At 46.7% G+C, this 26,253-nt stretch overlaps 2 protein-coding genes and 1 long non-coding RNA gene across 6 annotated transcripts; 2 read left to right on the top strand and 1 right to left on the bottom strand.

The window, feature by feature from the left end:
* Positions 1-504: 504 nt before the first annotated feature.
* On the top strand, positions 505-1,602 carry LOC127348229 (uncharacterized). The gene has a single exon (XM_051374316.1). It carries the CDS (start codon positions 505-507, stop codon positions 1,600-1,602), a length of 1,098 nt encoding a protein of 365 aa, XP_051230276.1.
* LOC127297584 (vacuolar protein sorting-associated protein 24 homolog 1) lies at positions 1,514-5,755 on the bottom strand. 3 transcript variants are annotated; one of them, XM_051327909.2, is made up of 7 exons: positions 5,534-5,755; positions 5,359-5,435; positions 3,960-4,062; positions 2,438-2,559; positions 2,161-2,355; positions 1,980-2,059; positions 1,514-1,651 (listed from the first exon to the last, which is right to left on the bottom strand). In XM_051327909.2, exons 1-7 carry the CDS (start codon positions 5,643-5,645, stop codon positions 1,612-1,614), a joined length of 729 nt encoding a protein of 242 aa, XP_051183869.1. In that variant the 5' UTR covers positions 5,646-5,755; the 3' UTR covers positions 1,514-1,611. The 3 variants fall into 3 exon arrangements, with proteins under 3 accessions (XP_051183869.1, XP_051183870.1, XP_051183871.1); XM_051327910.2 differs by having other exon boundaries at positions 1,524-1,659; XM_051327911.2 differs by lacking the exon at positions 1,514-1,651 and having other exon boundaries at positions 1,835-2,059; positions 5,534-5,754.
* A 17,960-nt stretch (positions 5,756-23,715) lies between these two features.
* On the top strand, positions 23,716-25,724 carry LOC127297587 (uncharacterized). Of its 2 annotated transcripts, none has more exons than XR_011744224.1 (3): positions 23,716-24,775; positions 24,879-25,077; positions 25,457-25,724. It is a non-coding gene; the product is annotated as an uncharacterized lncRNA (long non-coding RNA). The 2 variants fall into 2 exon arrangements; XR_011744223.1 differs by having other exon boundaries at positions 24,879-25,096.
* Positions 25,725-26,253: the final 529 nt, after the last annotated feature.

The raw sequence follows: 26,253 nt of genomic DNA, 5'->3' as shown, positions 1-26,253 counted from the left end.
ACTCCAGATTTTTGAGACTTTTTAAACTGTTGTGTGCATCTTAGCTATGCAGAAATCGAGTGTAATTGCTTTCTATAAGTAATAAAGCGGTCATTATAAAAAAAAGAAACAGCTCACTCTTCTGTAACAGCCGAAGGAGACGGGAAAATTTATCAGCGGGAAACCAGCATAGATATGGGATAAAGTGTAGGCATGTGTCACAAGTTCCTGCTCAATGTGTCAATGCGTATTCCGTGCAACAGCAATCTTCACTGAGTGCAAATTTCTAACACCAGCTTATGGGGTGTGAAAATAACAATCTACTCCTACATAGAGTTCAAGTGTGTCTCCTATAGTCCTATATATATATATTGAAAAGCACAGAAACTAAACGGAAACCTTAAGTTTAGGGGAGTCCAATAAATCACGTTTCGTAGGCCACAAACAAACCCAGATCCATCCACAACTCATCTTCTCATATTTTGGCAGGAAAAATAATCAAGTCACATCTCATCTTCGCGATCAATGGCGTCTTCAAGACCTCGGCGCCCGTCCACATGGCCGGACCTGCCGTCCGATCTCCTCGGCGGCGTACTTTGCGGCCTCCCTTCCCTCGCCGACCGCATCCGCCTCCGCGCCGTGTGCCGCTCGTGGCGCTCCCCCATGCTGCACCAGTCTCCGCCGCAGCTACCCTGGCTCGCCTTCCGCGACGGTACCCTCTTGGACGTCTCCAACAACACCGCCCACCATGTGCGTCTTTCGGACGACGGCACGAGCTGCTACTGCGCCGGCGAGAATATGCTCTTCCTCCTGCATGGCGACGGCCACTGCTCTCTGATGAACACCTTCTCCAGCGATGTGACCCCTCTCCCCGAGCTAGCCACTCGCCTGAAGGGTTGTGACGTCAAGAGCACCGATATCATGAAGGTGGTGGTGTCCTCAGCGCCTCAAATTGTAGCGGTTCTGTTCAGGTCCACCTATGGATCCGGTGTTCTGGCTTCTATCTGCCGGCCAGACGGCAAGATTCAGTCGTGCCAAGTACTGCGGACTGACCGGTACATTGGCAAGATCTGTGACATTGTTATCTTTCGTGGGAAGATCCACGCCATCACCGGGGACGACTGTAAGCTCCTTGGTCTTCAGCTCCACAACGACGAGAAAAGGCCACGCTTCAGCAGGCGGATCCTCTGCGCTTCTGATCTCCCTCCTAGGCCCTCCACAGATATCTACGAGGTTGAGCGATATCTAGTGGAATCCAATAGCAAGTTGCTCATGGTGAGGCGATGGATCAGCGGCGTCTGGTACTCTGAGTTCGCAAACTGGGCTCGTGAGCTCTCCGTCGTCGAGGCCGACCTGAGCAGTGGCCAGTGGAACAAGGTCGACGGGCTGGAGGGGCAGGCACTCTTCGTGAGCAGGCAGTGCTCCAAGTCTGTCCCTGCTGCTTCCTCTGGAGCCCGACAAGACTGCATTTACTTCCTCGACGAGTATGGCCTTGGGGATTCTGGTACATACAGCATGGGAGAACGGAAGATCACGCCATTGCTGCCGGAGAAGCCTGCAACTCCACTACTATCGAACCGCCCCCCAGCGTGTCCAGCATGGTTTTTTCCTGTTGAAGTTTAACTCTTCTCCTCATAGCTTGCTCGCTAGCATTGTCCAGTGCTCCCAGAACCTGCAAAACTGGACAGAACATACCATTGTTTAAACTGAAGTGAAACAACAGATGAAGTGCAATTTTCAGGATTACTTAGATAATATGATTATAGAATAACTGTGTGTATTCACAAGAAGTAGAAAACCAGAAGAAATACAGGACACATCACACGAGAGATGATCCTTACAAGTTACAACAGAATTTGACAAGTTTACGCCGGTGAATGTGGGTGAATGAATTAGATTGTCAGTGACAAAGAAAGTCATCTGTCAACTTGTGTATCATACAAACATACATTATCAAATGGACTATTATACATGTGAACACATCAATTGTCTTTTATGACCTCACTTTAGCGAGCCTTTCTCTTATCTTTTCTAGCTCATCCTCGTCGCCATCATCAACAGATTCTGCTATAGCAGTTCTCTGCACATGGTGAAAGCTCCTTGTTAAGCTAGGACTCAAGGCAGCAAAGCACATTTAGGATTGCACAATATGCATCGAAAGCACCAATTGCAGTATATTACCTCTACAGGTTGACTTGTCGAAGGTTGCGTGACCTGCTCTTTTTCTTTCCGGACAGCCTCTGGAAGTTGGGAAGCAGTCTCCCCGGCAATTGCAGAAAGGACCTTATCAACCTCCTCGTCAATCTCCTCCTCCATGTCCTCATTGTCCAGTGCTGAATCCACCGCGTCATTCACCATTTCTTCGATGACACCAGCCTGCACAACAGCAACCATGAAGCCAGAACTGGTACTAGTATAACAAAACAAAAGAGAAATCTTTGCAAGAGGTCTGGTATACCTTTGTCATCTCTTTGCTGAATTCCTGCATAGTGACAGCTACCTCTGGGGCTTTCATAAGGTTGTTGACAAGCTTCATCACTTCGGTGCTCTTGGACAAATGACCCACTGTTCTGGTAGTGGCTGAAAGATTACAAAACATGGCAATACATTAGTACAAACCTCAGTTCATAATGAAACAGTTGCATAACCAATGGAACACTGGCTCTTGTGATAAGCTAAACCAAGCTAGTCACATAAATACTTATTCTTCCAACTTGTAAGCAAGAAACGGGGAATGATATATGTAATTTCAAGCTCAAGTCATGGGATTCACGAACAATAGCACTTGCAAGTATCATGGCTGGTAAATTCGCGAAGAAGTAAGCTTCAATACCCATTCTGTAGCATCTACATATTAATGTTGACATTAGTGTCTGTCATGTATTCATGAGCAAGCAACAAAGGATGATATAGGTCATCTGAAGCTCAAGCCACATGATTCATGAGCAATACCAGCACTTGAAAGTAGACTGGCTGGTATACAAAATACAATCAGAGCAATAAAGCTTTAACACACATTCTGTACCAGCTGAGGAAGCAGAGTCAACATATTCGTGAGCACATTACTGTATTTCCTGCATTATTATAGACTAAAGCCAGTTCTTGGGCCAAGGTTAAGTTTTATATCATGATCCATAGAAGCTTGAGGTCCGGTCAACTCCCACCTCGATTGAGGAAGTTTAAACTAGTATGAAGATCAGCACGTTTGTTTAGAAAAAAAAGATGCACATTAACTGGACTGATTTTCAGAACTTGTGTAGCATTAATGGCACACTGTGAAGAATTTTTGTCAAAAAGGACCACCTCCACGATTCATTGACAAAAAGGACCACCTGTAAGTAGAATTGACAAAAAAGACCACCTCGTATGTGGCGGCAGAGCCCCCAGGCGACACGTGTCGCCTGCCGCCACAACCGGAGGCGGCAGGGCCTGCCGCCATTGCCCGTGGCGGCATGTCCACATTATCCTAATCCATGAATAGTAGCCAGTTTTGATTTTTTTTAAACATCTCAAAAAATTCGAAAAAAATATGTACATGTAGCTAACTCTATGCACTACAATCGTGCAAAAAATCACTGTAAAATACGTTGTATTTTGGGCTCAGCAAAAAAGACAAATTCAACAAATTTTGTAGCTACCGTGCACTGTTCATCGATCAGGACACTATTCATTGATTAGGTGGACGTGCCGCCACGGGCAACGGCGGCAGGCCCTGCCGCCTCCGGCTGTGGCGGCAGGCGACACGTGTCGCCTGGGGGCTCTACCGCCACACATGAGGTGGTCCTTTTTGTCAATTCTACGCACAGGTGGTCTTTTTTGTCAATGAATTGGGGAGGGTGGTCCTTTTTGACAAAAATTCCACTGTGAAGACTGAAGACACATATATCCCGAGCAACCAACCATATATGTCTAGCATTTTACCAACTGTCTACCATGATAGCTAGATAGAGGCCATGGGTGAGCTTGAGATAGCTCTTTACCGACAATTTCGCCAAGGTGCATGGAGATGGAGTTGAGCTGGGCCTTGTTCTCGTAGAGCCGGTTGACCGCCTTCCTCGACCGAACCACCTCTTTGGCCAGCGCCTGAAAAGGGAAATCGTCGTCAACACACAGATAGATACCTTCTTTTTTAGGCTGAACAGTGGCTCCAGTATGTATTTTTATGAATTTTCAAATAAGGATATGTACTTGTAGAGGTGCTAGAGGTTAGCAACCAAAACGAGAAATACAAGGCCTTAAGCCCACTAAAGCTAAGTTAGCAAAAATTATTCACACAGTCTGCTATGCCAATGTATGCCTTTTTGACTGCCTTGTGTTTAAGGAGAGTCGTCTCAACCTTGGGCCTGGTGCAGCGGTAGAGCCTCACCGCCTGTGACCGAGAGGTCCCAGGTTCGAGTCGCGGTCTCCTCACATTGCACTTTTTGAGGGTAAGGCTTGCCACTAACACCTTCCCCAGACCCCGCACAGTGCGGGAGCTCTCAGCACTGGGTACGTCCTTTATATAAAATTGGCTGCACTCCCGAGTCATCCAGATTGCCCAAGCTACCAGCATGATGATCTCCATGCAAAAGGGCTTATCAGTGGCAGTTTTAAGACTCGGCATGGTGACTTGGATATTGTGATGAGTGGCATAAGGAGGCACCCAATTAGGACATAGGTACTGCCAGCAGTTTACAGCAGAAGGACATTGAAAGGACAAGAGAGTTTAGTCATCCATGAAGAAGCTTTTGTGCTGTAGCATTGCTCTGGTAGTTAACCTATTATGCAAAAGAAGCCAAAAGAAAACTTTTTACTTCTGTTTTTAGAGGGAATATTGACAGCACCCCTTCCATAACCATTTCAAAACGGGTATGATCTCTTCATGCCCCATTTGGGATTTATATATATGCCTTAGACACCTTGAAGGATGTCGTACGACCTGGAGTATGCTGGGCCTCTAAACCAGTAACAATAGTCTGGAGTTCATAGAACTCATCCAAACCTTCGTCAGGGAGAGGCAAGTGGGAGTGTTCAGATAAATCAGCCGTGTGGGTTGAAACATCCTCATTCTTTGCAAAAAAAAAAAAACAAATGCGACTTTTTTCTTTCTTGTAAAGGAATTGATCTTCGCTGATCCTTCCAAAGTACCAGAGGTTTTCCATCTCCGAAGCTACAGTTTGCCACCCCTATGAATAGACTTGTAAATTTTAAGCAGTCCCTCCACCAAAAGGATATGTTTGGAGTCCTTCAAATCAGTAGTGTAGTATAATTCCCATACCAAGTTCACCCAAGGCAGATCGGCTCGATTGTAAAACTTATGAAGGTGCTTCGTGAGAAGGCATCCATTCTGCAATGATAAATACAGTACGCATCATCGATGTCCAGTCCATTATAAATCACCTTGGCCGATCCGATGTCGTCGCGCTTGGCGGCCTCCCTGATGGCCTTCTCCACCTTCTTCTGCTCCTTCTCCACGTCTGCGCCGCCCACACCCAAAACCAAAATCGCCACCATCAGTTCGTCGTCCAGAGCTCCGGAGCCGGCTAGTGAAGATCGAACAGGGGGAGAGGAGGACCTCGGATCTGTCGCTCGATGTTGCGGCCCTCGTTACGGAGGCGGCGCTGCCACTCGCGCAGCTGCTGCTGCGGCGTCGGCTTTGGCTTCAGAAGGCTCTTCACCGCCTCCATCCCCGCCGCGAACCGCGCCGCTCCTCCGTGCTCCGGTATGGCCGGAAGCAGCAAGACGCCGGGCGCGACAACGAAGGAGTCGCTGCCGTGATTCTGCTGCTGCAAAATGCACCTGGGCTTGGGCTTTGTACGTGGGATCCTTAGACCTTGTCAGTTGTCAGTAACGAGCAAGCCCACTTAGTCCACGGTTGTTTTAGCCCACCTACATTGCCGAGTGTCATCAAGGTTAAACTGGCACACACAAACCTAAAAGAAAGTGACACACACACAATCTCTCAATAAAAAACACTCACACAAAAATTAACATTTTTTACGAAGGCGAAAAGGCGAGGGATTAGAAGTGGTCAACCCTCCTACCCAACAAAACTATTCCTCCTGCATACACGAGCACGACACATCGTGCGCCATCTTTTGGTACCACAAGGCGGCTGTTATCACCAGAATTTGACCGAGTCAGAGGTGGGCCACGATTGAGAAAGACTTGAAGATATACATGGAAGGGAAAAACAAGAATTGGCCTTATACACGAAATTGGGCTGAATTGCTCATTGTATCTGTAATATAGTAGATCGTATCTTTAGATTAAAAGTTAGAGTTTTACTCGTGCACGGTTAGGTGCACGTCCGAATTAGAAAGTCCGCTGGACTATAAATATGTATCTAGGGTTTATGGAATAAACAACAACACAACGTTCACCCCAAAACAAACCAATCTCGGCGCACCGCCAACTCCTTCATCTCGAGGGTTTCAATCAGGTAAGCGACATGCTGCCTAGATCGCATCTTGCGATCTAGGCGGCACAAGCCCCACGTTGTTCATGCGTTGCGCGTACTGAAGCGTCTTTGATGGCGCGCAACGTAGTTATCATAGATGTGTTAGGGTTAGCATAGCTCTTCGTATAAACATGTTTACGTAGTGCAACCCTTGCATGTCTAGCCGCCCTCACGCCTATCTCAGGCGTGGGGGCGGCACCCTGCTTGTTCATCATCTAGTAGATCTGATCCGTTACGATTGCTCCTTGTTATGCAAGGATTAGTTTAATATCTGCAATAGTTAGGCCTTACAAAGGGGGGGAGGATCCAGTGGCACGTAGGGTGGCGTTCGCAAGTCCTAAACAGGATGTTCCGCGGATCAACATCATTGTTGGTTCTTTGGCCTTGTTTAGGATCGGCTTATGAGCACCGTGCGTGGCCGCGAGGCCCAACCTGGAGTAGGATGATCCGATTATGCGGTGAAAACCCTAAATCGTCGTAGATCTCATTAGCTTCATCTTGATCAAGCAGGATCACCAAGTATTCGTGCACCCCGTACGGATCATGGGTGGATCGGCTCTTTGAGCCGATTCACAGGATAACCTGAGAGCCGATCGAGGCTCGTATTTAATGTTTACGTGTATGCCATGCAGGAACATAAGCGAGGCATCCCCATCACCTTCCTGACCAGGTATAGGTCAGGTGGCACGCCCTTGCACTTCGCATCGCCGCGTGTGACCAGAAGAGCATTGCGGGCCGTCGCTCGGAGGGGTCTCAGCCAGCCGCAGCTCTAGGCTCTTCCCGGCTCTACCGTGTTGACAGGCCGCTGCCCGCCGGTGGGTTTTGGCGATCAACACATTCTGGCACGCCCGGTGGGACCCATCATCTACATCAACCACATCGCCATCTACATCTGAGATGGCGACGGACGGCACGCCAGTCACCTACGAGGAGCTGCCTGCTGAGCTCAAGAAGAAACATGACGAGATCAAGGCCACCCTCGAAGCCGACCTCATCGGCTCTTTTCAGAGAACCCGTACCCATGGCATCAGATGGAAGGGGTTCTCACCACAAGGTGCACTCGATGGGATAGATCTCTCTGCCCCGTCGGAGGAACGCACCAGGGCCCTGCGGCAGGAGATCAACTACTTAGTGGCTCACTCGCTACACCGCCACTCTGAAAACTTGGTCAACGTGTTGGAGCGTCTCGCTCTGCGCGTGATCCAGGAGATCATGAGCCACCAGTACTCGCCGTCAGGACCAGCTCTCGGGACACATCAAGGAGAGTTGCCACTCCAGTCCCGTCCACCGCTGCCATATGCGTTGGCAGCACCACCTGGAGTGCCGGCTACACCGGCATTCATCGTCTACAAGATCGGTGGTGACCCTAGTGACTACCAGTTCTTGGCTGAGGCGCCTAAGGAGATCCCTCAAGGATACGCGTGCACGTATGTGCCAGATTGTGGCAACTGGGCACTCTCAAACCAGGCCACAACGTCAGGGACTCCGGCGCAGACAGGAGGGACGTCAACGACGAGCTTGAGAAGCGTACGTGGCTAACTAAGTACGCCACCCCGACGAAACTCAGAGCCCACCGCTGCGGTTGGCTCGAGCTGGAAAAGCAAACATGGCTGGCTAAGTACGCCACCCCGGCGAATCTTCGAGTGCATCTCCTGCAGCCGACACGGCGGATCAGATCGGTACCATGCGAGAGACCAGTTCGGCATTATGCCGAAAAGGAGGGCAATCGGCTATTCTAAGCCGTACCCCGACGAGTACGAGATGATCCCACTGCCACCTAAATATCGGCTCCCTGACTTCTCCAAATTCAGTGGATCAGATGGCTCCAGCTCCATCGAGCACATCGGCCGATATTTGGCGCAACTAGGACCGGCTTCAGTGTCGGATCAGCTACGTGTGAGGCTCTTTTCACAGTCCCTCACAGGATCGGCTTTTGGATGGTATACCTCTTTGCCAGCAAACTCCATCCAGTCTTGGAAGCAATTGGAAGAACAGTTCCATATGCAATATCATTCGAAGCTTCCGAGTCTAGCATTGCCGATCTAGCACAATTACGTCCGAAGCGCGGAGAAACGGTGACAGAGTACATCCAGCGCTTCAGGAATCTTAGGAACCGATGTTATTCGGTTCGTATAACTGAAAAGGAAGCAGTCGAGTTGGCAGTAGCTGGCCTTGCAACACAGCTCAAGGACATGGCCTCCCAAGCAGATTATCCCTCGCTGGCGCACATGGTTCAGAAACTATCGCATATGAACAGCGCCACCTGCACTGTACCAAGACAAGTTCAAGCGTGCGATAGTCATGGTCGATACAGAGGAAGGTGAAGTGCTGCGGGAGACCAAGAAGTAGCAAGTGGCTGAATGGACTCGGGGAGGAACCCCGTGTCCCGCAAATGGGTAAAGCCACCGGGGCCGCCCAGGGATTTGATTTTGACGTGACCAAGACTGAACAAATCTTCGACCTCCTGCTCAAGGAGAAACAGTTGACGATTCCCGAAGGTCTCAAGTTCCCCACGGCGCAAGAGCTAAACGGAAAGCCGTGCTTGCAAATTCCACAACTCGCTTTCACATGCCACCAACGACCGCAGTGGTGTGGCGTCAGCACATCCAAGCGGCGATAGAGAAGGGGCGTTTAATTTTCAACCAGTACGCCATGAAGGTAGACACCCAGCCCTTCCCCGCCGTTAACATGGTAGAAGTCATCTACCCCGAGGGCTGCCAGCCAGGTCCCACGTTCAGCATCAACATGGTAGGACCTGGGAACCACTCTGGCAAAGATGGAGATGAGGGCAGCTGCTCTCATAGCAAGGATACAGAGGAGGCCGCTCCACGCGATCGGCTCCATCATGATGGCAAGCGCTACGTTACAGAGGGAGAAGTGAAGAACATAAGATATCAACGACCTCTCTCTGATCACCTCCTCAACAAATATGTGAGACGGTATGACCAACGCCGACGGTCCAACTATGATGATGAAGGAGATCGTCTGGCTAGAGAAGCCAGAAGACATCGTCGGCAGGATCGCTATGAGGAGGAACACGAGCGCCGTGCCACGGACACATCAAGGGAGCAAGATGACAACGCCGGACACCGGACCGCTTTTCTTCAGACACTGCTGGGATTCAGGAATGAGCCGATTGCCCACAATCGGCAATTGCCCAGAATGCAACAAGAAGAAGAAGGAGGCAGCCAACGTGTCTGTGTTTGAGCGCTTAGGGCCTCTCCCACCACCAAGCAAACGTGCTGAGTCACTTCGTTGGGCAGATCTTGAGGATTCCGAAGACGAAGGACTAGAAGAAGAAGAAGACAGGTGCCACCGTCCGAGGTGGTGCCCTGACGGACTCAGCCGTTCACAAAAGCGCAGGGTTCAACGTTTGCGCGGCCTGGAGGAAGCCGAAAGGTTATACCTGCATACGCTAAGGAAGGCACGGCCTGATCTGGCTGCGAAGGTTCAGCGAGCCCTGGATGAAGAGGGTCGTCCACGGAAAATGGAGTGGCGCCCCAAACAAAGGAGAGCCGATGATGAAACATCGGGCCGGAACGAACATGGTGTTCATCCTCCCTTCAGAGTTCAGTGCCCCAGGGTTAGATGAGACATCCGTGGCACAACTTGACTGCGGCCCACGGCCGGTTATCTTTGAGAAGCCACGAGATAAGAGCTACAGGCATCTGAAGGCCCTATACTTACGAGGGTATATCGATGGGAGGCCTGTGAATAAGATGCTGGTGGACACCGGAGCGGCAGTTAACATCATGCCGTACTCTATGCTACGTCGGCTAGGACGCTCTAGCTCGGATCTAATCAAGACCAACGTAACATTGAGCGATTTCAACGGCCAAGCGTCTGAGGCACAAGGAGTTCTGAACGTGGATCTGACCGTAGGAAGGAAAACTATCCCTACAACGTTCTTCATCGTCGATAGCACGAGCCGTTATCTTTGTCTTCTGGGAAGAGATTGGATCCACGCCAACTGCTGTATTCCTCCACGATGCACCAATGCATAATACAAAGGATGGAGATGAGGTAGAGGTCGTCCAAGCTGACGACTCAGCCGAAGTTTCAACGGCTGGCATGAACGCATGGGAAGCAGCAGGCCAAGAACCCCTCTCAGGCATCAATTTGGACGATTGCGAGCGTATTGATGTGACAAAGGGAAGGGTTAAGCTGGTTTTATCCACTGGCCTGACCATGTAGTCGAAGCAAAGCGACGTGCAACTTGGCGAGGCTGATCCTTGTGATCGGCCCCAAAGGTATGAAGGGACATTACGGAACCTTCAGTCAGCGCTCCAATCATTATGGAGGCCGATCCCAGCAATCGGCCAAAATTATCCTCACCACATGTTCTGCTTGTGTTCACCTTTGACCCTATCAAGAGCCGACGTGCGAATTACAGAGCCGATATCTGCCATTCTTTAACAGATTCGGCTCGGGGGGCACCTAAATACGGGAACAGATGCAGGGGTACATGTGTGCAATGAATACTGGGGGCTGATAGGAGAAAATCGGCCAGTAAAAAAAAATTTTTTTACAGCCGATGCAAGGGCATCGACTTTAGTGGATTTATGCAATTTTTATCGAGCCTCCACCAGATCCAGGCTAACGGTGGTACCTTCTGTTGCCTCGAGTGAGTAAAACAATGGAAACTTCTTCAGCTACTTCGAGCCGATCCGGGTTCCTGAACCTCTTTGTCAAGGATTTCCAATCTTTGGGGCTAGTTCAGTTGAAATGGAAGATTATCGGCTGTTGGAGGAAGAAAGAGGATCGGCTGTGGCGCATTCTCTCTGACATTTTCGCCCCGAGTAAGGCTCGGGGGGCAGCAGGCTCGAGTAAGACTCGGGGGGCAACAGGCCTAGTGGGTACTCTGTTTAAAGAGCCGATGGGGATGCCATCGGCTGATTTTTCGTTGCAGCCTCCTTCACAGATGATGAGTATTAAAAAGGACCATTGGTTTTGGTTGGAAGAATTCCAAGGTTTTCCTGAAGATTCTGCATTATCCGCCGTAATTAGGAAAAATCATCGCTGAAGAAGGAAGGGACGAATTTCGAAGGACCGATGCGTTGTTATCGGTTTATTACGCATTGGCAAAGGGGGCGAATCGGCAAGGTCAGTAGAAGGAGGAATCGGCTAAATTAAACTCAAAGGAAATCGGCAAGATCGAATTGGGGAAAGTTCTTCATTGATTAGATTTCTTACATAAAGAGCTGATTGCTCTCAAAAGGAAGTACTAGGGGATACATTGCCCCATCTACTACTACTGGCCCTATTCTAGAGGTCCTATCTATGGGCCATCACTGCTCTCGTCGTCGCCGTCGTCGCCGCTATCGGCGCTGCTCCCGGCGGGCTCATCGTCGCTCCAATGGCCGCCGACCGGGCCCTCGTTGTCTTCATCTTCTTCGTCAGCGTCGTCCTCGTCGCTGTCGAAGTCGCTAAGATTGCCCGGCCAAGGGCAGAACCGCTTGGCCGGCGGCTCGTCGGAGGAGCTCTCGTCGTCGTCCTCTTCCTCCTCTTCCTGCTCCTCCTCCTCCTCGGAAGAGGTGAAGTCGCAGGAGAAGCTGTCATCGCTCTCCTCCTCCGTTTCCCCAACGGCGAGGAAGCGGAGGTCGCTCTCCCCGTCGGTCAGGGACTTGTCGTCCTCGGACCAGATGGAGAAGTCGTGGCTAGACTCCTCCCCGGCCGCAATGGCGCGGCGGGTGTTGGCCGCGTGGTCCTCCGCCGGTTTGTACTCCGGCGTCGGCTCGCGGGACGTGGAGGACTGGCTGGCAAGATCCGATGGGGCAGAGGAGGAGGAAGACATGGTGGCACAGGAGGGCTCTTGGAGTGCTAATGCGAAGGGGATGCAGAGGAGAACTGTTCGTGGCGGTTAAATAAAAGGGGGATATAGTGGAAATTCAATGCCACAGCAGTTTCCGAGGAAGTGGTGCCACGCGGAGAAGTTGAGAAGGCAAGGCATCATGATACTGCAACGGCTCTGCCACGACATGACCCGACGAAGGAAAACAGAGTGATTTTGGAATTACCAATTCCAAAACCAGGGGGGCATGTGTTATCACCAGAATTTGACCGAGTCAGAGGTGGGCCACGATTGAGAAAGACTTGAAGATATACATGGAAGGGAAAAACAAGAATTGGCCTTATACACGAAATTGGGCTGAATTGCTCATTGTATCTGTAATATAGTAGATCGTATCTTTAGATTAAAAGTTAGAGTTTTACTCGTGCACGGTTAGGTGCACGTCCGAATTAGAAAGTCCGCTGGACTATAAATATGTATCTAGGGTTTATGGAATAAACAACAACACAACGTTCACCCCAAAACAAACCAATCTCGGCGCACCGCCAACTCCTTCATCTCGAGGGTTTCAATCAGGTAAGCGACATGCTGCCTAGATCGCATCTTGCGATCTAGGCGGCACAAGCCCCACGTTGTTCATGCGTTGCGCGTACTGAAGCGTCTTTGATGGCGCGCAACGTAGTTATCATAGATGTGTTAGGGTTAGCATAGCTCTTCGTATAAACATGTTTACGTAGTGCAACCCTTGCATGTCTAGCCGCCCTCACGCCTATCTCAGGCGTGGGGGCGGCACCCTGCTTGTTCATCATCTAGTAGATCTGATCCGTTACGATTGCTCCTTGTTATGCAAGGATTAGTTTAATATCTGCAATAGTTAGGCCTTACAAAGGGGGGGAGGATCCAGTGGCACGTAGGGTGGCGTTCGCAAGTCCTAAACAGGATGTTCCGCGGATCAACATCATTGTTGGTTCTTTGGCCTTGTTTAGGATCGGCTTATGAGCACCGTGCGTGGCCGCGAGGCCCAACCTGGAGTAGGATGATCCGATTATGCGGTGAAAACCCTAAATCGTCGTAGATCTCATTAGCTTCATCTTGATCAAGCAGGATCACCAAGTATTCGTGCACCCCGTACGGATCATGGGTGGATCGGCTCTTTGAGCCGATTCACAGGATAACCTGAGAGCCGATCGAGGCTCGTATTTAATGTTTACGTGTATGCCATGCAGGAACATAAGCGAGGCATCCCCATCACCTTCCTGACCAGGTATAGGTCAGGTGGCACGCCCTTGCACTTCGCATCGCCGCGTGTGACCAGAAGAGCATTGCGGGCCGTCGCTCGGAGGGGTCTCAGCCAGCCGCAGCTCTAGGCTCTTCCCGGCTCTACCGTGTTGACAGGCCGCTGCCCGCCGGTGGGTTTTGGCGATCAACAGCGGCAACTGCACAATACTATAGGAGCTAGAAAAAAATTATGTCTCCTGTCGCCAAGTCGTAGAGCAATGCCAGACGGTTTCCGGTGGCAACCATATGATGATCGGATAGTCTCCGTAGAAAAAGAGAAGACGGGAAAGGTCAAACATGATAGAAAGATGTCTCCTTTGTCAACAAGGACGAAGTGATACATTGCCACTAGTGTAAAAATAAACAAGCATGCCTATATTAGAAAGAATCCCAATGGTATAGACACTTCCTCTAGATCCATCATCCCGAGGATCAAGGAGATTGAAAGAGCCACTACACCGGGTGTGGGTGGGGGAGATCTAGAGGAACCTTCTTCGCCGCCACCTTCACCCTCGACAAGTTGAAGACATCACAGCTCGATGTCCTAACTGCGAAAACCTCAAATAATTTATGAAGCATGCAGAACAAATTTCCAGGGTTCCCCTCTCTCTTGCTACCTTGGTACATCGGTGGTCGGACGTCTCCCGTGAAATTTTATTTAGGGTGGTCTCATGGTTTTTATAGTTGATTTTTGCTACCTATCTCCACAAGAACTTAATAATCTCTCTCTATAAAGATTATTTATCCTAAGGTTCCTCCTAATATCATCTCTCATGTAATAAAATATCCGAGTTATTAGGTGATAAATAGGACATGATCAAGACAATCCAAAACTACAGAAACAATTTAAGTAATGAATTTTGCTAACTCTCATTTGAATGATAGTTAAGTTAGAGCTCGTTCCATCCCAGGGCAGTTAGTTTGCATAGTGATTTGTGTGTTATGTGAGTTATTTAAGTTACAAGAACCCCATGTAAGTCATGTAAGTTGCATATACATTGAAACTGTAATTTCTTCATGTGCACATGGGTTCTAACTAGAAAAGTTGTTCACGTCTAACTAAAAAATTTATCCCCGCTATATAAAAGAAATGTCACATTGTACAAATAATTTTTGCGTGTAGCACAAAATTGTTGGATGGTTATTTGAATAAACTTTAAGCTAATTCCCAGTCAAATAAGATTTAGATGCACTCATTAAGTAAAATTTTAAAAAAATATGGCAACAGTAAGATAAGATATGGCGTCACAAGATGAGACCAAAACACGGAAGAAGACAGAAATCACACTGGTGCGAAACATGACAAGACGGCGATAATGCAATGCAAAACCGCATATTGACATTTTCGTGGGTTGCATTCAGCGAGCGTATAAAGACGTACTTCCTTAAATGCATGATTCTCTTGCAACGGATTTTGACGAGAAGCTGCTCTGCCATCAATTCCCAACAACAGTACTGCGTGGTAGCCAATGAAATGGGCGAGCGGCCTAACAATACTGTTTGTGTATTTTCACACAGTAATGTGCCTCATAGTTGAGGTTCTTCAGTAGTTGAGTGTCGGCCAATGCAGCCAAACTGGCAGGTTTGTTCTCCTGTGTGTGCCACGTAGGTCAGAGTGTGGCCATCCTCCATGTGGTCAGCTCGTCGGGCCATAGGATTACTTGATTAGTCAGTTATATTAGTTAGGGTACAAATAACCTATAGCTAGGATACACACATAGGTCGATCAGTGCACAATTTTGGTGGTATTATTAGTTGATTACCTACTCGCTACTTAGCTTAGGGGTTGGCTAGCTTAGCTTAGGGCTGAGGACGGCTCAACCAACACGTACGATTACATCAACAGTGAAAGAAGATACCCAAGGGCCCATGTAGCTTGATCTCTTATTTTTGTTAAACCAGTTAACCCCACGATGGAGATCTTGCATGCACGTTCTGCCATGCGCATGTCCAAATCACCTTTGAAATTTTGAGCACACACATATATATGCAGATCGATGGAGGAGATCTGAAAAGATCAATCGGTGCAGCTAGCCGTCGCAAACTAATTACTTAATTAATCTGGTACACACATGCATCTACAGGACGAGAGATTCATATAATCTCATCATCGAGCGATTGATCGATCGTCCTTGTCCTCTTTCAGCTAACCTAGCATGTTCGTTTTACTCTTTTGCAATGATAACTTATTTTCTCGTCTAAAAAGTTGTCGACAAGCATGTGACTGCAGCATCCCCAGACAATGTATGAGACCATGTGTGAGTGTGGACTTATGGCTCCGAGGAGACTAGTGTTTTCAAATAAATCAAAAACTAATATTAAAAAAATTCATTACGAAGTGAATTGTTTTACAGATACATAAAGATGATCTTTTTGATGGCGTAAAATTTGGTTAGAAAACACGTCGTATTTTCGTCTACACACAAGAAAAAAGTGGCTCTAAATAGACTACAAAACAATTGATTACATACATCTTTTTGCATCTCCCTTTTTTATGTGGGTCACGAATAAAAAATTCAAAACATAATTCGATGGAACTTTATATGCCCATGGTGGAACTATATATAGTACTCCCTCCGTTCACTAATGTAATAGCATCTTCACTGGCGGCCCTCAAATCTTAGCTGGCAACAACATCAGGAGTGTGCTATTGGGGGCGTTGGCACATCATCTATTTATATTGGGAGGAGCTGCCTACACCGGCCCTCCCAATAAATAATGGGGATTGAACCAAATTCAATTTAGTTAAACATAGACGGTGAACTTCATTCAAACTTGAGGTCTAGCTTACAAATTTGAAATAAATTTGATTAAAAAACTAATATAATCTACAATTGAAGTCATCAGCAAGGTAAATATCTGACGCCGTAGTAAGCGAGCACCGCGTCGAGCATGCGATCGTTCCACCAACGGAGTGGTGCTCCTAGCTAGTGAAATTGTCAGGAGGATATGGCCCCTCGTAGCGGTCGATGTCATCCCGCTGTTCCTGATGGAACATCACCGACCATAACTCGTTGTTGGGTGCATAGATGGAGTCGTCGTGCTCCTCCTCGGTTTGGACCATAACTCATTGTTGCTCGATGAGCGCCTCCAGTTGCTCACCCCAGACCTCTGGCAGTGATGACCCACAAGCACAGAAGGCGGGTGTCTGGCGGCATAAGGATGCCATTATGTGTGAGGACAGTGGACTTGACAATTCTCACGCTTGGACTACCGCCATTGTTAGCCAACAAGGTCGGGGTGAAGGGAGGCGAGAAGGCTGTGGGAGGAGGGAGTAGGTGGGATGGGCATCCTAGCCTTAAACGATGGCGTGGGTAAGTGCGCTGGAACATGGCCATAAACGCGCGGGGAATCAACGACGGGAAGTAAATAATGTTGATTGGCCGTTAGTGTCGATGACAAATGGCAACGGCTTGTCAGATCCTACATGACCGTGGGTGTTGGCACCCTGACTATTGTAGATCGGGGCCGGTACATGGTGTCGTATATTCTATTAGGCATGTGAAATAGCCAGCACGCTATGGGGACGCCGATGTGAGCCCAATTCGTGTCCGGCACCCAAATAGGCCTCTTGGGTTGCTATTGGGGCTACCGGTGGAGATACTCTATATATGAGCTTATAGCTTTTTTTTGGTTGATGCATGTATAGATGGAACTTAGTGTGTATGTTCACTTATTTGATCTGTATTTTATTCACTTTATAATATACTAAAATGTCTTAAATTAATGAAAAAATAAAATAGTAACTACTCCCTCTATTCTGATGAATAAACATCCTCGTTTTGCATGTTTTCTCTTTGGCAAAAATTACAAATATACAAAAAATTGATATAAAATTAGCATCGTTAGAAAGCATTTTCAATACAACTCAAACGATACCTAACTACGTAAAATATAATTAAGATTTATTTTCTCAATTTTTTAGTTAAAGTTTATCTTAAAATACATGTACAATTTATTCATCGAAAGGTAGTACGTAAGCAAGCATCACATAGATCGAGTTGATTGATACAGGAACTTGAGAGACGGTTAAGTTCGGTTAGTTAGTTGCATCTCATGCAATGCATGCATGTGCCTACCGGGTCAATCGGAACATGATTGATGACGAAGCTGCTACTTATCCCTACATAGCTAATTTTCAATTATTCATTCAATTATTTGACGCCAGAAAGTGCTAGCCCTAACTTTATTTAGGAGTGATGTCATTGTCCAAATCAATGAAGGAGGCTGCTTTCTACGTCACTAGTAGAAAACAAGGGCTTTGGTTTTTTGCCCCAGATGGCTTTTGCACCGGATTTGGCACGAACCGGTGCTAAAAGTGGTCATTAGCACCGGTTCGTGGGGCGCAGCCGGTCGAGGGACCTTTTGCACCGGTTTGTGTTACGAACCGGTGCAAATGAGCACCGGTTCGTAACACAAACCGGTGCAAAAGGTTCGTCGCCAGGCACGTGTCAGCCGAGGAACCTTTAGCACCGGTTCGTGTTACGAACCGGTGCAAAAGATAGCTCATTTGCACCGGTTCGTAACACGAACCGGTGCTAAAGGTCCCCAGCCCTATTTCAGCTCAGCTACCCGGCCAACCAGCCCACTCACTTCATTTTTGCAAGGAGAATGTGTGTGTGTTGAGTGCTAACTTGCTTCTCTTTGGCATGCACATAAGGTGCTCGATGAAATGTCTGAGAGAGTGATGCCGCTTGATTTTACACACAACAAAAATGAGATGAGGTGCCGGAGCGACACTTAAGCTTTCTCCTATTTCTTTCCTCCTCGATCAAGGTTAAGCAACAACTTTACCCTTTCATTTGTACGGTGCTAATTTCCACTATTTATAAATATTATGATGTTTTGTAATAGTTTATTGATAAACTTAATTAATTATTTGATGTAGATGAACCAGCGGCAATGGATGTACGTTGACCGACAAACTATTTGCCAAACATATTAGCAGGATAAGTTGAAACTGCTGAAGAACCTTCATCAACCTGAGCCAAGTCTTTCATCGAACTATGACCGGTGTATTCGCAAGTCAAATGTGTTAGCAAGAGAGCGGTGGGAAAAAAGTAAGGTAGAAGGGAAACCAGTTCCCCAGCTTGGAGCCCAGAAAAACCCGTGCCCCCCGCTCCAAGTGTATCCCGATGTCCTAGCGTGCCTTGATCCGATGATGGTAAAACTATACAAAGATGAGGCAGATGCGGCCGGTATGAGTATTCCTGAGTACTTAAGCCGCATCGATGCAGAATTCCTGTTCAAGGGTGATGATGTCCAAATAGCATACCAATACAAGTACGGGCAACCTCTTGTCAGAGCTGAGGAGTTGCCTAATCTATCAACACAACTGCGAAGACTGCATAATTGGTACATGGATGCATGTAAGGATGGTAAGAACTGGATCATGGTGGCAATCACAGATGACCACTACGGGCGAAATGACGTGATGAACATCGAATTTTGTGAATTATTTCAGTTATTCAACCAAGACGCCCTCGACAAATCTCTGCTGAGTGCATACTGTCTGTAAGTGTTATTTATGTAATTAAGTCTCTACCGCGGCTCGTCCATTATTGCATGCATATAACCATACTCTCACTGTATTATGCAGAATGAAGATCCGCGAATGCCGCAAGGGGCAAATCTATGATCTTGGGTTCGTTGACCCATATACCGTGAATGGGTATACTGTCGACAACTCTCCCAAGGACATGCAGAATAACTTGGTATATGTCTTAAGGAAAAACTCATACAAAAGGGCAATACTATTTCCTTACAACTTCGCGTGAGTGTTACTGTCTTCACACATTAAATCTTTTTCGCTTACTCCATGTGTTAAGTGTAATTGATGAGTTATGCATATATATATATGTGTGTCCGCAGGTTTCACTATATCATGCTAGTCATTGAACCCGACACCGGGATAGTAGAAGTCATGGACTCGAAGAGTAAACCCCTTGAGGCGTGGGGGAACATGGCTGATATCCTCCACAAGGCTTGGAAACGGTTCACCAACAAAGCTCCGGGTTTAAAGAATAAAGAACTTCGAATAAAACATGTACCGGTAAGTACTACTGGCTAGGCCGCGCATCTCTTTGATTCTAGTTTCAATACCATTATTATCATCCTTGATTATATATATATTATTTTGATTGAACTTTGTTCTCGTAAAGTGCTTGAGGTAAGAGGACGGGAATAATTTATGCGGGTTCTACGTTTGCGAGTTCATCCTCCAGAATACCCACCATGTGAGGGACATTTTGGAACAACTTGATGTAAGTAAACAACATTCATGGCTTTATTTTATCACCTTGTGTTTCATTCACATACACACACATATATATATTGACCACCGCACCTTCTTCAAATTATTAGATCGGACGGTTGCGGAACGGTCTTCTAGCAACTGAGCATGTACGAGCAATTCAAGAAAAACTGGCGGGATTCTTACTTGAGCAAGTCATAGCTCCAGACGGAGAACACTATGTGGCCGACATCAATATCAAAGTTGATGTAGACATATATATATGCATGAACGTGTGTCACTTTGATCGATATATGTAATATAATGGTTTCCTATATATATATTCCCTGCCGCGGCAGAGACTCTGCCCCATTCGAAACACGGTATAATATTAATGCAGACAATTCAAATATATCTAACGTTGTATATGATGCCCCCCATAGGGGGCCTCACAGCGTTTTGAGCCTGTGGGCCATCGGATCTTACCAGCAGGTGAATCTTGGCCGTCCATTTTTCACTGGTGGAGTAGTCCGGAAACGAGGCCCTCGCGCGACCCGCATTTTATCCACAGGTCGATGAAGCCCATCCGGCCCGGCGTCTCATAGAAACCCTATCGTCCCCGCGCGTGTCGCTGCCTCTCCGCCTCCTCCGGTCGCGCCGCCCTCCGCCCTCCGCCCGCCGCCCGCCGCCCTCCTCCCTCCGCCCGCCGCCCGCCGCCCGCCGCCCGCCGCCTCTCCCTTCTCCTCCCGTCGCGGCGCAGTGCGCCGTGCGAGGTGGCTAGGGCGCCGCCGTCCTTCACGCCAGCGCTGGACCGACCTCCCTTCTCCTCACCCTCCCGTGCTACCTCCCTCAATCCCCTTCTCTGCTGCTCCTCCCCAATCCCCTGCATCCACTCCATCTCCAGCAAGCCGCCATCGGCCGCTTCCTCTTGCTCGCGCGGCTCTCGCCCTCCTCGCGCGTGCCTCCAAGGTGATGAAGACAACCATGACCTCCCGCCCTTCTCCCCAAGCAGCGAGCTCGTCATGGCGGCGAGCGGCCAGCCGTTGGCAGAGAAGGACAAGAGCTGGTCAGTGCATCCTATACCGATCCCTTCCTCCTCTCTCATGTCTCGCCTTGCGGAACAACGACAAGCGGCTGCAGGCGACGGGCCGCCTCTCTTCTCTTGCCATGTCCTCTCACTTGTGCGGCGGTAGGGGAGGTTGAAAGCTGCTGTTGGGAGCGTGCAGTTCATCACGAGTGAAGATGATGGTGGCAGTGGAGGAAAAGAAATGGCAGGGGTGGCAGCTACAAGGTAGAGGTTGTTTCTAAGTTGTTCGTCATGGTGTTAGTTTTCCCCTAATTCTATCATGTATATATCTACTATTTCTAATTGGAGGGATTATGGTTGGTGAGCCTTTGGTGACAAGGCAATTTTTTTATCCTTTTTCTCTTCTGGTTGTTCCTTTTCTATAGGAAGAAGATAAATCGGGAAGCCATTTTGCCGCTGAAAGATCAGATGAACCATGTATATTTGGTGAGGTGCTCAAATCAATTACTGAAATTTATTTGCTAAATTTTAGATGCTGCTATATTGGTCTGTGACAACTCTTAATTATCGTGATGGTGACGACGCAGGATAATCCTCCTGATTCGTAGGGTCACAGCCATCGACAGAGATCAAGGTTCCCAGGAGACTTTGGCTGAGAAGCAGCAGCGGGAGGGGTCGAGCTATTATTGAGAGGAAAGAGTGGTAAGTTTAGGCCAGATCTTAAAGTTGACATTAGACTAGCTAGCTCCACCTCTTCTATTTTTTTAGTTATGCTTGTGTTGATTTTGTTGGCATTTGGCTAGCTAACTACTCTGTTTCTGTACCTATATAGGTAGATTGTGTTGATTTTGCTAGCATTAGCCATCGATAGAGATCAGGGTTCCTAGACTTCGTCCGAGAGGCAGCAGCGGGAGGGTCAAGCTATTGTTCAGATGAAAGAGTGGTAAGTGGGAGGGTCGAGCTATTATTCAGATGAAAGAGTGGTAATTTTATGTCAGATCTTAAAGTTGGCTGTAGACTGGTTAGCTCCACCTCTTTTATTTTTATTTATGCTTGTGTTGATTTTGTTCGTATTAGGCTAGCTAGCTAATGTTTCTGTACCTATATAGGTAGATTTGATTCGTAGTAGCATCATTTGCATCTTATATTGAGTGCTAAATCTCAATCCTCGTTGTGTGTTCCTCGTTAAGAACATAGCCTCCTCTGCTCCCTGCATTTATCTCATGTGGATAATTGTAGGATTTAGTATTGTGGTGTTAGATGAGAGTACTACACAACCTCCTCTCAATTCACATTTTGACTCCTCTTCCTCTCTGATTTTTTGTTTCATAATATATCTTTTATTTAGGTGTATATTTAGTATTGTGGTGTCAGATGAGAGTACTACACAGCCTCCTCTCAATTCACATTTTGACTCCTCTTCCTCTCTGATTTTTGTTTCATAATATATCTTTTATTTAGGTGCCATGATTGTAGGATGCCATTTTTGTGTTCATACATTTTTTGATCTTCCCTACAGGATCCAAATGAGGCTTGCGAAGAAATTAAACTTTCCCATCAAATACTTACATGCACCATTTGATTTTCTTCCTTGCATCATCAAAACATTGTAGTGGGGACATCGCTTTACAGTGCTTCCTTCAGTTATTATACAACAACTTCCGTTGTTATTCATTAGATTTGACGCTTCGCGGCAAGATTTGGGTATGATTTGATTGTGGGATATTATGGATATTACAGATTATCCTTACATTCGTTGTTGATCCTATATTGGCCATTCAACACTCACTCTAGAGGCACCTCAATTCCCAGGTAAAGGCTCTTCGTATTTTCCAATTAATATTCTTACACTTCTTTCCTTTCTTCATTTACATGATTACTTATGACCCTTAGATCTAAGGGTTAAGCATGCTTTGATATGTTTGGACTGCACATGTATTTTTTTTAGTGAACGGGGAGTTTTACTCCATTTTAGGTAATTATTCCAGTTTTGAGCTTTTTGTCATATTCCAGTTTTCTTGAGAGATCCAGCAGTGCTGACTTTATACTGTGAGCCGAGTGCACCTTATTTACCATGGTTCAAAAAAGCGTACGCCTAGGTACGCTTAAGCCCCTATGCTTGAGTTGGTTCACTGCATCGAACTGTTGCTCGTGGAATCGTTTTGGACATCAGCTTGCTGATTGTGGCATTCACCATTTGTTCCTGCTTATCCCCTCTACAGTTTCTGGTTTAAGTGTATGAAGTGTGGTAGGCTTGAGATAGTGTTTGATCGTACAATGTACTGTACACCGAGATGATCGATAGTATGCATTTTACCCACCTAAGCGCGTGAATGAGATTTGTTCTGCAATACTTGTTCTGCAATACTTGTACTATGACGGTACTGAGTATGCCTATTTTGATATTCATAGTAGACAATCAATATGTTATTGTTTTCGGATAGTCGTAATTGAGACATGTATAGCTTGTTTTGTTTGGTGGCTCCTGGAGTCCTGGTGCTATCAACCGCACTCTGTGAATGCATTGTTTGGCTGGGTGATGATTTTGTGCTCTCTGTACAGCATGCTGCCGATATAAATGCCGCGAACCAGACTGGACAGACATCACTTCTCTGGAGTTCTGTACCTGGTTATGTGCAAGTTGTCGAACTACTTTTGAAAGAAGAAGCTAAGGTGGATGTTGCTGATTCATATGGCTCGCAGGTCTGTATATAGGCTTCTCTTCCATGTCTTTGGTCCCGTGTTTGCTTTTGGGTGTCCAACATTGGTTCCCAACATAGGCTGCTGGGATTAGAGTGATGGTACATGTAACGAAAGAAGAGAAGACTGAAACGGGATAGCTGTTCTTAACTTTTATGTTGTACCACCTCTAAATTAGTTCAGTTGTGTATAAATCATACGGCTACGCTTTCATGATCTCAGACCATTACTGACACAATCTTCTTTCCGTACTTTCTAATTGTAGCCTCCCTCTAAGATGGTGAATCAGATAATTGCAACAACTTCTTTATTTGTCAGTGAGCATGGTGGATAATCAGAGATTGTGTTAAGGGTGAAGCAAGGAAGTAGCCCAACATTTGGATTCTTGATGCCTGACCATCGTCTCCGCAGCTACTTCTGGTACATTGTTGATCATCCTCAGCTGTTGAAAGATGGCTCAGACGCTGACACCAATAGGGTCAACAAAACTGTTATGAGCGAGAGTGAGCATGCCGCTTCATCAGGTGGAGCTTTATCATTGCTTGGATCCATCTACGAGTCTGCAGATGAGGATGAAGATGTGCTTCCAGCTTTATTGAAAAGCACTGATCATGGAAAGGATGCTGTTTTACATGAGAAAGGCCACAAAGGCTGTGCATCCCGAAAAAGAGTAAACAGTAGCAAAAGAAGCTTTGACTGCTGCTCACCACAAAGGCCACCATCATTTATAAAGGGCACAGTGGAGAAAATTGTCGAGATTATTCTCAGGAACCGAAAGGAGTTTGAAGAAAAGCTCATTGCGCAAGAAAGGATGACAGGGAGGTTTCCATTTCTTCTGCCCAATAATCCATATCATTCTTACTATCTCAAGATTCTCCAAGAAACCCAAGAGGTAACTTGAATCGCACTTAAGCTATGTTTTAAGGTATGATTTTGCGTAATTTCCCCCTTCCTGGCGTTTTTGATAGAACTGTATGTTTTTATATTTATCAGGTAGTTTAATTGGGCTAAACAGATGCAATTTTTATTCCTTTTCATTTATTTATTAATGGAGTAAACAATTCAGAACTTTTATTTGACTAAACGTTTGTCAGGTATTCGATTCTTATAAATACCAGTGACCTAAAAGGTTGTTTCTCTGTCTTTACTGAACTTCAAAAGCTTAACGATGGTGCCTACTCCATATTGTCTTAATGCGACAGGGCATGGAAACGGTGGGTGTGGGCATGAGCTTGGTGCCGCTCAGAGTGCAAGAGTTACAGGAGGACTTGCTTTGGGCTCGCGGCCGCATGCACAGGCTGCGGGAGGTGCGGCATGCCCCATACAGAGGTTATCCTAGAAACTTCAGTTTATTTGTTTTACTTGCATCTGAGTATGATTTTACATTTGTTTGTTGTTGACACTCAATTTTCTTCCTAATATTCCTCTGCAGTGTTGCGAAGGAGGAGCACGACCTCGAGCCCGCCGCGCGAGATGACGATTACATCAGCCCGAGGATCTACATGTGTGAGGAGCCCTGTGCCACGACACCACACCACATCTGCGACATGGAAGACCATAATATTAGGCTGACCTCACCGCTTTTAGGGACGAAAGCCGCTGGCCGAGATGGTTCTTCAGTGTTAATATTGGTCGGTTGATTTGGCCACGGTCTGTCAAACTGGCGGTTACTAATTAACCTAAGCAAAAGGGAACATCTAGGGTAGACTCCATATGTAGGTTGTATTTTTCTGTAGGTAAAGAAAATAGAGATATGTATATGTTCTCCCAAAGCTTAGTGGCAATGTTTGTTTTTCATTTGTGAACTAGATTAGTCTCACAGTTCTTTGGTTCATGCAATTGAGATTCTGCTTCAAAGGGTTCTATCTTTGTACTTTGTTTCTACATAGAATTCGCACACATCTTAAAAGAATAATATCACATCTTTTAGTTTAATCATATGTATGCTGCATGCTTTCAATTTGTATAAATGTTCAGTATAGTATTTTATAAACCCGTTTACCAATGCAGAAAACGGTGGAAGGGCGCCAAGGCGTGCCCCTAAATTTTTTGGTACCTGCTGTTGAAGGTGAACGTGTGCAAGTACAACGAATTCATTACTGCCGCAGGTATGCTCTCTTCTGGATTAACGAATTCCGCTCCCTCAACCTCACACATATAACCCCAATACAAGGTTTAAATTCCCGCTCTCAGACATTTTGGTCTGTCATGCTTTGACCTTCCTCACCTTTCTAACGATGTAGTTCGTCCTAAGACAAACAACTCTCTTCATCTGATGTCCAGACGGTACATCAACGCAGGCATCCCTCAAATAATTGTCCTCCCTGCTAGGTACAACATTTTATCCTGACTTGTCTGTAATGGAATATTGAATGATACTGGCTGATCTTTTTTTAATCTTCTTTCACTAGAGTCGACCATTGAACCCAACGCAAATTCTTCGTTGGCTACCAATATTGCTCTGCGTCACCAAGTAGGCGACTATCTGAGGAAATCTCTTTCTGAATTGATCAACTTCACTCTCTTGCATGTGATTGTTTGGAGAAAATGATGGGCTCCTATTCCTGAACTTACAATTGTTATGCACTCATGTAGTGTAAGGTTGTTTATAGCCTCTTTCAGTTTGTCCATTTTGTTGCTTTTGACTGGTATCACCATTATCTGCTAGGTTAATTAGATTGATATCTTTGAAATTTTGTATAGTTCCAGCAATTATGTTTATGATGTTCTCTTCATTTTATGAGCTTATTATATATGTTTCACAAAGCATTTCTTGCTTGCTTTTGTTGCTCACGAGCGAGCCGGTC

The sequence above is a fragment of the Lolium perenne genome, chromosome 4 (genome assembly GCF_019359855.2).
Source record: "Lolium perenne isolate Kyuss_39 chromosome 4, Kyuss_2.0, whole genome shotgun sequence".
In the NCBI taxonomy this organism is placed as follows: Eukaryota; Viridiplantae; Streptophyta; class Magnoliopsida; order Poales; family Poaceae; genus Lolium; species Lolium perenne.
The sequence above is the reverse complement of the archived record's forward strand: the minus strand, read 5'-3'. Positions and strand labels throughout refer to the sequence as shown.